At 37.9% G+C, this 15,248-nt stretch overlaps 1 protein-coding gene across 4 annotated transcripts; it reads left to right on the top strand.

Annotated features, from left to right (window-relative positions):
• The first annotated feature begins 430 nt into the window (after positions 1-430).
• On the top strand, positions 431-14,897 carry LOC110801400 (uncharacterized). 4 transcript variants are annotated; one of them, XM_056826677.1, is made up of 4 exons: positions 431-737; positions 3,491-3,760; positions 5,701-5,889; positions 14,445-14,897. In XM_056826677.1, the coding sequence occupies exons 2-4, from the start codon at positions 3,497-3,499 to the stop codon at positions 14,526-14,528; spliced, it is 537 nt and encodes a 178-aa protein (XP_056682655.1). In that variant the 5' UTR covers positions 431-737; positions 3,491-3,496; the 3' UTR covers positions 14,529-14,897. The 4 variants fall into 4 exon arrangements, with proteins under 4 accessions (XP_056682655.1, XP_021862454.1, XP_021862472.1 ...); XM_022006762.2 differs by having other exon boundaries at positions 3,485-3,760; XM_022006780.2 differs by lacking the exon at positions 431-737 and adding an exon at positions 2,676-2,919.
• The last annotated feature ends 351 nt before the right edge of the window (positions 14,898-15,248 follow it).

Below are 15,248 nucleotides of genomic sequence, written 5' to 3'. Positions count from 1 at the left end.
TTGTTTGTTCAACTTTTTTTAATGCAAATGAGGGACAACCCCAACAGAAAGAGATAGATTAATTACTAGAAACTAATTGTGGCCAAGTCACTCTAACTAGATTAGCATGTAGCTACGTATCCTCCCAAGATCCCATCGTGGAATGTGAATCATTTGTATCTTCGAATATTGCGTAACTCCATTCTTTGCTAACCAGTCAACATTTATGTTCCGTTCACGACACACATGAAAGAGGGAGACCTTTCAATCTGTATATTTGATCACGCTTCTACAGATCGGGACAAGACACAATCACACCTCCATATGATTAAACACTACTTGTTCAGGCTCGGTCCTAGTAGTAGGCGGGAAGTGCAACCGCCTAGGGCCCAAGGCGAAAGGGGCCTTAAAAAACGAAGTTACTAACTTAGTACGGAGTATGTTCCTATGATACAAATAATGGGAAAGGAAACAAAAGAAACGAAAAGATTATGAGTGAAACGCAACAATCAATCAATTACCATTAAGATTTCAAACATCTAAAATCATAAATCAATTTAATTAATTGATTCACTTTCTTTTCCGATTTCCTAGTTCTAAGCTCATCAATTCTTCTCCTCTCTCTTATTTTCGATTGTTCTTTATTAATTACTGCTCGTCTACTCGGCTGAAGGCGGCGGTGCGACACGGAGGCTGAAGGCGGCGGCGTGACGCTGAGGCTGAAGACGGCTACGCGACGTGGAGGCTGAAGTAATCAGGTATCAATTCTCGTCTTCCCGATTCTTTCGTATTTTTTTTCTTTTAATTTCAATTAAATAATTAATCAATTCTAATTCTCTTAATCTCAATTATAATATAGAAGTTCAAGTACTGATTATTTGTGAATTTTGATGTTGTATTGGCAGAGGCTACATTTTAAGTATTAATGTTCTAATGTTGTTAAATTCGTATATTTTGTAACATATTGAGAATCAGTTGCGTGCCTAATTAGATTTTGGAGATTTTATTTTGGGATGTTCTATCCAAATTTCCAATTTACAGTTGCTATTGTTCTTTGAATCTTTGATTAATTGATTTATTACTTGGTATTACTATGTAGTATTATGTTGATTAATTAATTAATTGATTTATTATTTGGAATTATTAAGGCTATGTTTGGCAACACTATCTGAAATCGAGCTGAACTGATAAGGTAACTGAAACTGATACGATAATACCTGAAATTGATAAGGTGCTGAAACTGATAAGGCCATAATTTACATTAACCGTTTGGTACAACTAATTTCTTAAGTACCTGAAATTAAGTGTGATTTATTTCAAATGAAGGCCTTTGTGATTTTCTTGTACCCAACTTCAACCCAAAAAAAAACAATTAGGGAAGGTATTTGTTTCAAATGAAAATATGAGTACTCCGTATGATTTTATTTTATTTTAAACAATATAGGAAAAGTGTATATAGCTGAAAAATAAAATAAGTAACATAACAAAATAAACAAAAACATGAGCAGAACTACTGTAGAAGATAAACTCTTCAAAGCACTGTTAAAAATTCAGTGTTCTTCAATTTTTCTTTTTTTAAAATAATCCTTCTATTTGCCCAACAACGAGTCAACAACTCAACAACGTGTGCTTTGGAAGCAAAAGATTTCAGTCACTGATTGTGAAACGTTACTTTTATTAACGTTTGAATTTCAGTCAAGTTATCCACCTTAAATTTTATTTTAGTTTCCTACCAAACACTCCTAATCATTTACGGTGACCTTAAATTATTAGCACCTAATCATTTAAGGTGACTGAAAGTGTTTGCCAAACAGAGCCTAAGAGTAGCTACGGAAACAAATTAAGGGTAATAATATTTTGCAAAAATAAATTTATTGTAATGTAGTATTATTGGGGGAAAAAAATTGGTCTTTTTATTAGGGGCCCTTTTCTTCAATTTTGCCTAGGGGCCTCAAATTGTCAGGACCGGGGCTGTACTTATTGTACAATAACGACTCGATTACCAACTTGTACCATAAGCTTCTTCACACCCATAAGAATAGCAAGATCCGGACCAATTTCTAATGCTAACTTCATTCCGGAAAGCCACACACGAACCAAAATTTGCAGAGAAAGCATACTGTAAAGCCCCCGTGTGGTTTCGGATGATGCCTCCTCCACCCGCTAGACCAGGGCAGCCACATGCTACTCCATCGTATGGTACGAAGTATATATTTATGATTTGGTCAACGTGTACAAAGTAAATAATTGCAAGATTTTAATTAGAAGAAAATCGTGATTGAAACTTATGGGTTGGAACCTATCATAACTTATCTTAAAAATGTAGACTTTATCTTAGCTATTTCTATTAAAGCAAGTCCAGGCTTTGTTCTATTCGACTTATATTATCTGAACTTATATGAAGTTAACTCAACTTATCTCGACTTATTTTATCTGAAAAAACTTATTTTGTCTGAAATAAAGTTATTTGTATGTGAAAATATATGAAAAAAAAATTATTTTTCCTAACTTACATTATTTGAATTTATCTTAACTTAACTAAACCTATCTAAATTTATCTTATCTATATCTAAATTTATTTTATCTAAAATAAGTCAAATAAAATGGAACAGGACATAACCTTAGATAGATAAAAATTAAAATGAAATTCAAATACGGAGTAAGTTAATGTTAATCATTCCGTCGCAGTAAAACTCGATTTCGCCGCGAAATTAACCTTAACGGCGTTATTACCTTCAACTTCAACCTCCTCTGAATCATCACTTGAATTCCTCCAAACTTTCTCTCTCTTCGCCGTCATCGTCGTCTTTGCGGCTGACCGCCACCACTTCGGTATCATTATGTTTCTTCTCCGATGAAATCCCTAGATTCCCGACTTTGTTTGTAGCTGCTTATACGGCGTAGTTTGGCGGTGGCTGTAATTGACTAGTGTTTATTGAGGTAATTACCTTGCTCCAATTCTTCGCGATTCTACATTTCTACACATTCAATTTGTCAAGTTTGTAGAAAACCTGAAACTCAAAACTTCAAAATTTCATTCCAATTGTTTAAATTTGTAATTTGCACTTGCTCAATTAGTCTTCAGTTCCCCCCGAAATTCATGCCCTAATTACGATTAATTGCCCCTGTTATCTGTTGGTTAATTCAGATGTAGAGTGGCAGCATTTTTTGATTTTGATTGTGCTTGATTTTAGTATTAGGTTAGCATGCAGTGTTTATCGAGGTAATAACTTTGCTCCAGTTTCTTTGTGATTCTACAGATTCAATTTGTCAAGTTTCTAGAAAACCTGAAACTCAAAACTTCGAAATTTCAATCGATCATTCCAATTGTTTCAATTTTGTTATTTGCACTTGCTCAATTAGTTTCATTTCCTCCCCGAATAATCATGCCCTAATTACAATTCATTGTCCCCTGTTATCTCTCGGCTAATTCAGATGTAGAGTGGCAGCATTTTTTGATTTTGATTTTGATTTTGATTTTGATTTTGATTGTGCTTGATTTTAGTATTAGGTTAGCATGCATAGTGTCCGTGGAACTCTGTTGTTGTTATGGAGAAACCGAAGCCAATGCCGAAGCTTGCATACAATATCCAATGAAACAGTGAGTGAAACCCTGAAGAGAAAGGTGGCTGATTTAGAGAAAAAGAGGAAGACAAGAAATCCGAAGAAAACCGAGGTTTTTGTGGAAGTTCCGGAGTCCTTGTCGTTTCTCGACACAACTAGCATGCCAATTATGCTTACCGCTGTTGGGGTTGCTCTTTTTGCAAAGCTTCTAATGATGGTATATTTTTCTTTACCCCCTTTTTGCAAAGCTCCATTGTTTCCCCCCTATTTGCATTGCCGGCATTGGGCTTCTAATGTTGGGGATGATGTTTAGTTTAATTGTTGTGCATGATTAGTCAATGATTCTCGCCGTATGAAAGCGATACACTAACAGCTGAGTCAAGTCAGAGAAAATCCCCTATAAGATAAAGCCGCGTAACCAGTTCCAATGCGCATATTAGGAGAATAAAGCAGAGTGCTAAGAAAGAGAAAACGTTATCACAATACGAAATGAGACAGCGGCTAACACGCTAAGATCAGCCACTTAGGAAGGGAGAATCCAACACCAGTAGAAGTAGACCCTGCCTAAAAGTGAGGGTATCAGAGATTCAGAGTCAGCGTAGCCAGAAGCATGAGTAACATCATTAGTAGGTAGAGTTATTGATCCATGTCCAGTAGCGTGAAAGGCATATCGTGTTACATATTAAGATCTAGATTGAGATCCAGTTGATTTGGCTAATGTACGAGCACCATCGATAGCTTATCCATCACCCCTTTACTCAACATTCCTTCCAGGCCGGTAGCCAGTAACTATCTATTTTTTCAGAATCTAGAATCCAGAGGTTCTATCCTATTCTCACTCTCTATCCTACTCCTCTACCCTCACCAAAAATCCTCCAAAGTAAACAAGCAACGGGTGACACGAAGTTATGGGGGGGCAGGGAAGGGATTCAAGTCAGCGGTAGAGTGTCACCATCTAATTCGAAAACATAAGTAGCTTACTCTCAAACTTCACCATTACTCTCAAACCCTAAATAGCTAAATAACCTAGGCTAAGGTAGATCAGTTTGAGGCTGGACATTTTGTCAGGCAATAACTGCCAATTAACCACAAACTATTACCCTTGGTTTGGGCCTAGGCATTAGAAATGAAACATATATACCCTGCGGAAATGAAACATATACACCCTGAGGAAATGAAACATATACACCCTGAGGAAATGAAACATGTAGCAAAGGTGTTCCATTATGCCATTTATGTAAAACGGAGTAGCTTCCATGTGATTATTCTGCTAACAGACATGTGCAACTGCTGCAAGAGTTGTGCAAATAGACACCTAATAGCATATCCTTCTTTTTTTGTGAAGAGTTATGGAATTTGTTGTAAACTTGTATTTGGCAATTAAAGCAGCTGCCACTGAGATGCTAGAGCCTAAAATTGCCTTTGCATAGCCGCATTCATAATTTAAGTTAACTTTATTCTTCCTCAAAGAAACTCAATGTTGCTGAAATGTTTGCTCTGAATTTTTGTAACTTTTTGGTAGTACCAAACATGTCATTAATTACAAGCCATACATCATTAGAGAACTTAGTTTGTGCTAAGTGAGCCCAAATCCTGACCTGAGATACACTCTGCTTTGCCGTTAATATTGCTTGATATCATGATATGCTTCCAAATGCAAGGTTGTCGGACTGCCACTGTGAAACACTAATGCTTTGAGCCCGTCACCACAAGAGGTACCTAAAATCTGAACCATGGGAGTTGCCATAGCGATGGCATTTTTCTATAGGTCTTCTACCTTATGTGTCTTCTACTCTGGTGACAGTGTCCTGTTCTCTATCCTTTATATGTACTCTTATTTTCAAACTTTCATTTTTAGTTGGATTATTCTGTGGCTCAAATCATATCTCTTGGATGAGTTGGGAATGCACTTGGTGAGTCTCGTGCCAAAGTACCAAACCGTTTTCCCTCTCACTAACATATCCCTGTGTGTTATCTGGTGACCATTTTATGCAGCTTTTACGATAGTTCTTTAACATATCATGTGCTATCGTGAGTATCAGAATAATTTGCGCTGCACTTTCCACCTCTTATGCTATTTCTTCTGTGTCTTTTTATTATATGTAAGTGTGTGTCCAAAAGATTTGAGAATTAGGACTTTTTTCTGTTGGCTGGCAGTATGATGAGTCAAGATCTCAAGAATTGATTGAGCGCAAGGTACAGAATTCTCCTCCTGAACAAGGAACGGTTAGGATGCTCACGCGTGAGGAGTGGGAGGAAATTCGAGAAGTGAGGCCTAGGACACCTTTTGAGTCAAAGCTTGCTCGACCTAATGCACGAATAAGGACAGGAGGCGCAGTGAAAAAGGTAGAAATCCGTGCTTTTTTTTACTGTTTGCTTTTACCCTGTACTTACTAGTTACTGCTATGAACTTCTTTTTACGAAGGGGGTTATTTTCGTTATACAGTGCCAGATAACCTGGTTAGGGGAGAGGATTGTGCCAGTGTGCCGGAGAACCTGCTAAATTTTCTGACTTTTCCCCTTAGTGCTAGTATCTTGGTTTTTCAGTGCCTCTCGCTGCTAAGGTGTTGGCACCTGTCAATGTTTGTGATGCACATTTCAACGGTTGATGTTTATGGACTGGTTTAGTTTGGGATTCACTTGAGCCTCAGTACTCTGCTGAATGGAGCTGAAGAGGTTTAGAAGGAGAAGGAAAAACTTCACTAGTGTGCTTGGAAGAGGGTTTGTAGAGGGAAGGAGAGGAGATAGAAGGTTTTTTCCCTTCTTCCTAAATGGGTCCTTCATCACCTACAACGATACGGGCTCAACACATGATTATCACAAGCCAACCAAACAACAAAAATACTACTTCTATTTAACCAATATATATATATATATATATATAGACACCATCTTCCCTATGATACTTTTGGTTCTACTCTTTAAACTGTTCTTAATCTCTGAAACCACTGATTGAATAGAATTCACCCTCATGGACCAGAGTGCTAATTCTTAGTAATCCAAACCCTGTAGCTATAGAGTGTTGTAGCCACTGCGCCGACTGCACATTCTTCCTGAACTTGAACTGTCTAGCTCTATGAATCCATCTTAGAAGCATGTACACATTTGTGGTTTCTGCACCAACTCCCACCCACCCACCCTTTGATCTCCTGGATATACTTTCTACTGAAATCACAGTAAAAGAATAAGTGATTGTTGATTTGTCGGGGCTCACAATCTCTGTCGCAGTCTTCCTAGCATAACAAATTAACAATGGATAAGTTGAACCTGTGCTTAGGTATAGCAAGCCTGTTCCTTTCTTTTTGAAACCTCAAATCCTTTCGCAGTTGGGAAGATATGGAAGGAAAAGGCATATATTGCCTTCCTTACTCTCCCCTCCCTTTCCCTTCCCGGAATTTTCCTTAATCTTCTTTCGTTGCAAAGATAATTTATAGCCAAAAAAAGAAAGAAAATAAAGCACAGTAACAGAAAATCACACAAGGAAACAAACAAGATGCTTTGACTAAATCACGTTATCCAAACGATAATGCCTTCTTCCTTGTTGGCCACCATAATACTAGTGTACGCTTCGGCAGGTCTTATGCTTGAATCCTTGGATATCCAGGTATTCGTGTGGTCCCTTACCTGAGAATGCTGCCTCTGCATCCTTTATGCAAACTTAACCCTCATGCACAAGTGCACAAGTTACTTGTTCCCTAGGTCACTGATTTGCTTACAAAACCTTGCGATCCTTAAATGTGAAGTTGCATTTTCTGTCATTGGAAATAAAGTTATGTCTTATTTGTTAACAGTGCTATATGTCCATACTTCTTGTTTTATGGAGTAATATGAATTTGTACTTGTTCAATAAATGCTCCAGTAATCGCAGTCTGACAATGCTCCTTGAGCACTTCTGTTTATGACAATAGAAACTTCACTAGTCTCTTAAGGATTTTGGTTCCATCCTCTCTTAGGCTTCTTCAAAGCACCTGTTACAGCTCAAAGAATTTGGCTGTAATAACGATCAATAATGGTGATCAGTTTCTGAAAAACAGAACAGAACCGAGAGGAAGAAGACAGGAGAGAAGGATTAGACAGAGAGAGAGAAGAAGAAGGGAGATTCTCTTATTATTTACATAAAAATTGATTTACAAGAGAGGAGCTATTCATATGTTCAGATTCTCAAGTTAGTTAGTTAACTAACTTTTTAGCAACTAACTAACTTCTCCCTATTTTGTGCTATAGTTATAACAGATTATAACAATCTGTTACATTCCATCCCCCTTGTAAGAAAGTTATACATTTAAGAAATGAAAACTGTAAAAAGACGCAAACCTTAGAAATCATTTACATCAAATTCAGGAAATATTTGCTCAAAATGTTCAGCTGCCTCCCAAGTTGCACCTGTCTCAGAAAATCCTTCCTTCTGCACTAGATATCGAACCTGTGCTGCATTCTGATGCTTCATTACCCTTCTCTGAAGTATAGCCGTAGGGTTTACTTCATTTCTCCAGATCTTCCTTGTAACCAGACTGGACTATGAGTCTGAACTGTTCGTATGCTACCTGTTTGCAGGCAACTGCCTCTGAACTGTTTCAGTTATGAAACATGTTATGAATCTTAACAGAATCAGGCAGTTTCAGCTTGTATGCTACCTTTCCTACTTTATCAACCACTTGAAAAGGCTCATAAAATTTTGATGAAAGTTTCTCATTACTTGTACTTCTAACAGATATCTGCCTGTAAGGTTGAAGCTTCAACCAAACCCAACTATCCAACTCAAAAGACTTCTCAGGTCTTTTCTTATCAGCAAAATGCTTCATTCTTTCTTGTGCTCTTTTGAGATGATATTGTACAATCTTTATCATTCTTCCCTTCTCTGCATTTCTGTCAACTGTAGCCACCTTAGATTCACCAGGCAAGTACGGTAAATGTAGAGGAGGAGGCTGGTTGTAGACCACCTCGTATGGGGTTATTTGGGCAGAAGTGTGAAAGTTGGTGTTGTACAAGAGGAAGCCAAAATCTCCACTCCTAGGATCTCACAACACATGCATCTCAGAAAATTTTCTAGGCATTTGTTCACAAACTCGGTTTGGCCATCAGTTTGAGGACGGGAAGCTGATGGAAGCAGGTGCCTTGAATAGAGAAAAGGGCTTGCCAAAACTGACTAAAAAACACGTAGTCTTTGCTAGTTACAATGGATCTAAGCCACTCATGCAATTTAAAGACCTGTCTAAGTAGCATTGAGCCACTTTAGCTGCTGTATAAGGGTGACAGAGGGCCATAAAATGGGCTGATTTACTTAATCTATCAACTACCACCCAAATCACATCTTTCCCTTGAGATATGGGCATTCCCGAGATAAAATCCATAGAAATATCAACCCATACTTCTTTGGGGACAGATAAGGGTTGAAGCAATCCAGGATAAGCTGCATTATTATGCTTATTAGCTTGGAAAACCAAACAGTTTTGGACAAATTGTGATACGTACAATCCGAGCCTTTTCCAATAAAACAATGCTTTCACTCTCTTGACTGTTACATCTTTCCCAGAGTGACCCCCTTGAGCAGAAGAGTGCAACCAATGGAAAACAGCTAGCTTCAACTCATCATCTGGTCCCACTAACAACCTACCCTTTCTTCTTATCAAACCATCCTATTCTGAACTTGCTCCCCACTGTGAAGTTGTTGCAAGTTTGCATCAAATGCTGGATATTCATATCTAAGTTATAGTATTCCTTGAGTTTGCTACTCAAGTTAGAGTCCACTACACTAACAACCATGTAAAGCAACTCGGATCCAGATACCCTTGAAAGATCACCAGCCACTACATTCTCATTTCCACTCTTATAGTGAATTTTATAATCATAGCCATGAGTTTTGACAACCAAAACTGCTGAAAGGGTGTTGAAATCTTTTGTTGCAAGAGCCACTTCAAACTCTTTTGATCTGTTATAACAAACTTTTGCCACATCAAATATTTCTCCCATTTCTGCACTGTATTCACAACTGCTAACAATTCCTTCTCATATACCGATAATTTCTGCCACTTAGGCCCTAGTGCTTTTTCTTAAGAAAGCCAAAGGTTGTCCACTCTTCAGTCTTCATCCAGTACTGCTCAAATTCCACCATTAGAGACATCGGTCTCTATTTCAAACTTCTTGGAGAAATCGGGCGGTGCCAAAACTGGTGCACTACTCGGTGCATGTTTCATCTTGTTTAATGCATTTGTAGCTTCATCACTACACTTAAACTCTCCTTTCTTCAACAATTCAGTCAAAGGCTTAGAGATATAGGCATATCCCTTCACAAACTTCCTATAGTAACCTGCTAGCCCTAGGAAACTGCTTAACTCCTTCACATTCCGAGGCATTGGGTAGTTCACCACTACTGTGATCTTATTAGGGTCAGTCTCAAGTCTCAACCCCATGTCAGGATATGAAATGCCCAAGATACTCTACTTTATCAACAGCAGAACACTTGATTTTCTTAGCAAACAAAATGTTCTGATGCATTAACTGAAAAACTGCTTCCAAATGAACTAAATGGTCTTGCATAGTAGCACTATAAACTAGTATGTCATCAAAAAAAGACCAACACATATTTTCTCAAAAGAGTTTTGGAAATGTGGTTCATCCATGCTTGGAATGAGGCAGGGGCATTAGTTAAGCCAAAATGCATAACCAGGAACTCATAGTGCCCATTATGAGCTTTGAAACTCGTGTTGTACACAACTTCTTTACACACTCTCAATTGGTGATAACCAGCTACCAAATCGAGTTTGCTAAATGCATAAGATCCTGACAATTCATCATTAAGCACATCTATAACTGGAAATGGAAGCTTGTCCTTCACTGACCTCTTTTTCAACTCCCTATAATCAACACATAGCCTCCAAGACCCATCCTTCTTTCCTACCAACACGACTGGAGATGCAAAAGGACTGCAGATGTCCTGAAAAATGCCCTGACTTTGCATTCCCAAAACCAACTTCTCAATGATATCCCTTTGTTTCAATGGATATCTGTAGGGCCTGATGTTGACAGACTTTGACCCAAATTCTAGAGGTATTCTATGATAGATAAAAACACCCCTGATGGAGGTAAATCAGTGGGTTCTTCAAAATAGAACTGTGCTTTTCCGTCAGTTCTTCTACTTCCTTAGGAATTGTATTCTCTTCTACCTTACTGCAGCAGATTCTCATATTCAAATCCTCATTTTCATCAACAACCATTTGCAGCAAATAAAGTTGTATTGCAACTGCCATTAACTTCTGAGTATTAGCGGCACAAGTAGCCCTCACCCCTTTTGGAGGTATCCCTTTTAACACCAAATGATTACAACCAAAATCAAACTCCATAATCAATTTCCTGAAATCCCACTTAACAGACCCTAAATTACTCAGCCACTATCCCCTCAAAATAAAATAAAATTACTCAGCCACTACACAACTAGAACCATATCACAACTCCCAAGAGGAATGAATAAACTGCATACTCCACACAAAATCTTTGCAAACAAACTGACAAGCTAAATGGTTTCATCGGCAACAGTTACTGCTTGTGTAGCGATGGGATCCAATCCTAACTTTTTAGCTAACTCTAAGTCTAAAAGGTTGAGTATTACCCAAGTCAATCAATATATTGAGGGGTTTACTGTGCATTTTTAACCAGTCACTCTCATTGTCTGGAAAGTGTGGCTGGCACTCAAAGCACTAGTTGAAATATGTGGTTCAATCTTTTCTATTTCATAACACCGATCTCCATCATGATCTGTATCAGAATTCACCTTTTCCTCTTCCGATTCTACTTCATCATAACCAGGAATTTCAACGGTGAAGAGCTGAGTTTGCCTCAGCTGACATCTATGGTTTCTTTCATAGGGTTTGTCACAAAACTAACATAACCCTTTCAATTGTTTTTCTCTCCTTTCTGCAGCAGTAAGTGTAGTTTTGAGGTCTTTGAATAGGTTTGGAAGTATTTGGTTTGGTTTGGTTTTGAAGTTATTTGGGTGTTGTTTAGTCTGAAAGATGGTGCTGGAGTGGGCAAAAAGGTCACCACCAGAATGGGTTTTAGATGAAGAAGCTTGAAATTGTTAGCATCAGAAGTGTAAAAAGTCTGCTTGCTTCTAAGCTTTCTTCCTGAAATCTGGCATACTCCACTGCCTTAGCCAAGTTAGCAGGATGAAATGCTCTCACCATGGGTTTCACAGTAGGTTTCAATCCACCAATGAAGCTCTCAAGAAAATAGTTATCACATATGTTATTATTTTTCTGCAACATTAATGACCTAAGGTTCTCAAATTCATCAATATAGGTCTCTAGATTCCCGATTTGTGACAGTTTTATTGAAGTTTTCAACCACATTAACCCCGTGTTCTTTCTTAAATCTAGCAGAAACATCAATGCAAAGTTCTCCCCATTCTACATTTTTCTTTACTACCACATAACTACTCATCCAGTTTTTCAGCCTTGTCTATGATGTTCAAACAAGCTGAATCCACTTTCTGATCTTCACTAATATTGCACAGGTTAATTTTTTTATTACACTTCTTAACCACATTCTCGGGTTATTGCCATCGAATTTAGTGAATTCAAGTTTAGGCACATACGCTTAAACTCTACTGAATTCATGTCTGCTTGCATCCCTTAAATCATGCCTCCTCTTATCTCTTGACTCAGCGTCACTGTCTTTGTGAGTCAAACTCTCCTTGATTTCACCCATAGCTTGCATCAGTTTCATCAGGGAGTCTTGCATCAGCTTGTGAGATTCTTGCATATCTCTCTGAAACCCTTCTTGAGCCGCCATTCTCATACCCAAAGCAGCTACTTTTCTTCAACTGCCACCATTCTTCGTAAGGAAACTAGAGCCAGAGGCCCAGAACTGATTTTGATGTTTGGGTTTTTATGGGATTTGTTTTTTGGATCAAATGGTATGTGTGTTTAAGGCTCAAGATTCAAAGAAAAAAGTTGAATAACAAGAGTAATTTTCTCACAGAACTTATATCAACAACTGGTATGCAGTATGAGTGCTTCAAGATGGAAATGGTGGAATTTTGTGCGAAGTAGGAAGAAGTTAGAATGAGTCCAATGCAGCAGTAAGGCTCTGATACCAATGTTACAGCTCAAGAGCTGTAATAATGATCAACAATGGTGATCAGTTTCTGAAAAACAGAACAGAACATAACCGAGAGGAAGAAGACAGAAGAGAGAGAGAGAGAGAGAGCGAGAGAGAGAGAGAGAGGGAGAGAGAGGAGAGGGAGAGAGGTTCTCTTATTATTGAACATAAGAATTGATTTACAAGAGAGAAGATCTATTTATATGCTCAGATTCTCAAGTTAGCTAATTAACTAACTTTTTAGCAACTAACTTCTCCCTATTTTGTGCTATTGTTACAACAGATTATAACAATCTGTTACAGCACCATATATCCTTCTCCCTTTGCTTATCCTTAGGAGGAATAGTTTCTTCTGACTTTCTGAGTGTCAAGCTTGAAGGGCATGTTCCATAACCATATGTACTTGAACTGTTATGAGTCAAGCTTACACGAGAAAGTTCAATGGAAATTAATTTTGCCTTCTCTAATTCTGAATTATTAGGGGTCTTTAGGTTCACGCAAGTAAAAGGACAGGAATAGAGAAAGAGATCTGACTGGAGAGGTTACGGAAGGGAAACAAGGTGAAGGAGTCAAGAAAGGGAAAGGGAAACAAAGTGTTTGATTCTTGTGGAGAAAAGAAATTATTTCCCTAAATTGTTGTTTGGTTCAATAAATTCTACTTCGTATTTCCCATCACCACCCTCGAGCCATTACATCCTCTATGGCTCTACTCTAACCCCTCCCATGAAATAGCATTTTCCTCCACCGCAGCCATTGTCAATTACCGTCCATTATGCCTTGTGAACTCTCCACGTCGGACCACTAATCTTCTTTAGTTGTTAAAGGGGGATTGTTGATACCGCCACCTCTCTGTTAATGGTTGTTTGAAAAGGGAGTGAATCCATTCATCAACAAATACCACTTCCATCTCTATCGATTGAAAACTTCAGTTTCTCTATTGGTGGTCCAGTTCATACCAGCAAAGACTCTGATTGTGGAGTTTTGAAGGTCGAATTAAACCTCCCATTGACCAAAATTCATGGGGGTTTTCAACTTTTGGTAGGTTAAGTACTCTCTCTTCTGTCTAATTGGAATAGTGGGGGATTTTACTTGTAGTATTGTGGTTTTTAAGGAGGGGGTGTTGTGGTTCTGATCTGGGTTGGGGAGGAACAAAGCAGGGGCGGGTGATTTCGGAATTGGTGGTTATTTAGGCATGAATGAGGAGTGGTTGTGCAAGTGGGAGTAGTGGCAGTTCTGAAACTGGGTGTTTGGGGGGTTGCAATGGTTCGTGGTGTTCTCTGTTACCCGGACTCTTCATTTTACCCCAAATACCCTTGTCGGATTCTCGACACTCGGATATGGGTATGGACACTTCATTTTGGACCAAAATCAAGCAATTCTTTCACAAGATAGTCGTGTCGGACTCTTGGACATGTACTCGTGTCCGATATGGGTATCCGAGTCCGGGTAACATAGGTGGTGATTAGTGTTCGGTATAAAAGTAGGAAATGAAATAGAAAGTAAATCAATAAGAAGGGGAAAGGATAGTGTCAGCTATTACCATTATCCGTTGTTTGGTATACCTTAGAAAAGGAATCACTTGTACCGAATTAAGGATTGAGGAGGGTAACCATTTTGTTACCATGGGGTTGGGAGCGGTAACAATTGGTGGTAATGTTTATCCTTAGGAAAGGGATTGTGTTACACACCTTTCATACCAAACATTAGGTGAAGGAAATAGTTATGTAATTCTATTTCCATCGCTTAAAAACACTATTACCAAACATGCTCTAAAATTCTAATGTTTGGCTCTTTTGATTCTGCAGGAGGATATGAAGGACTGGGGAATCGATGTCCTTATGGATGCTGTTACGCGGGTGGAAGAAAGTGTTAAACATAATTCGAGATGATAAACAAGATTACATCTCATATAAAGAGCAGCAATAATTTCACTCTTAGCTCAAGAACTAGCTATGGTACGTTTGAAATCGAGTTTATGTAAATTTGACAGATGAATTAATTATTTTCGAAGTGATTTATTACTCTGCCTCATAAAACTTAGATATGCAATTTTGTTAAGCTATTGCTCACCTGTTAATCTCCAAATGTACATCTCAATTTCAAGTTCTCATCACAAATATGAAATATGTGATACAAAGTGGATTGTTTACTCCTTGTTTTATGTACGTCAAGCCTATGTGATTGGTTTCTTATAGGTAGAACAAATTCATTTCGTTCTAATGAATTGTCAAATTTATTCTTAATTTCGTTCTGATGAATTGTCAAATTTATTTTTAATTGCCGTTTTTGAATTTTCGATATAAACTTTCATATTAAAATTGTACCGAAATATTAGTCATTGTCATGAAATTGTGTGAGATTTATAAAATATGCTCAGGAAAGTTAAGATATTTCCATCTTAAATTTATGAGAAATAACATTTCCAAGAGAATTTCAACAATTACGACGTATTGAAATCCATCTCTTTGATTAATAATTTTAGTTAAAAGACAAATTAAATTAAATTAAACACTCATTTCCCCCTTCTAAATTACCGTGCAAATGCTAATGCAGCAATTATTTTAAAACGGAGGGAGTATTATATATTACATGCTACTCAATCGAGCCTC

This window comes from Spinacia oleracea, chromosome 4 (genome assembly GCF_020520425.1).
Source record: "Spinacia oleracea cultivar Varoflay chromosome 4, BTI_SOV_V1, whole genome shotgun sequence".
In the NCBI taxonomy this organism is placed as follows: domain Eukaryota; kingdom Viridiplantae; phylum Streptophyta; class Magnoliopsida; order Caryophyllales; family Amaranthaceae; genus Spinacia; species Spinacia oleracea.
This window is presented reverse-complemented; position numbering and strand designations above follow the sequence as displayed.

Excerpts from the sequence above, each read along its gene's own strand:
- LOC110801400 (XM_056826677.1), top strand. The coding sequence starts at position 3,497 with ATGCATAGTGTCCGTGGAACTCTGTTGTTGTTATGGAGAAACCGAAGC. Across the intron at positions 3,761-5,700 it reads TTGCAAAGCTTCTAATGATG|TATGATGAGTCAAGATCTCA; the intron begins GTATATTTTTCT and ends GTTGGCTGGCAG. Across the intron at positions 5,890-14,444 it reads CAGGAGGCGCAGTGAAAAAG|GAGGATATGAAGGACTGGGG; the intron begins GTAGAAATCCGT and ends TTGATTCTGCAG.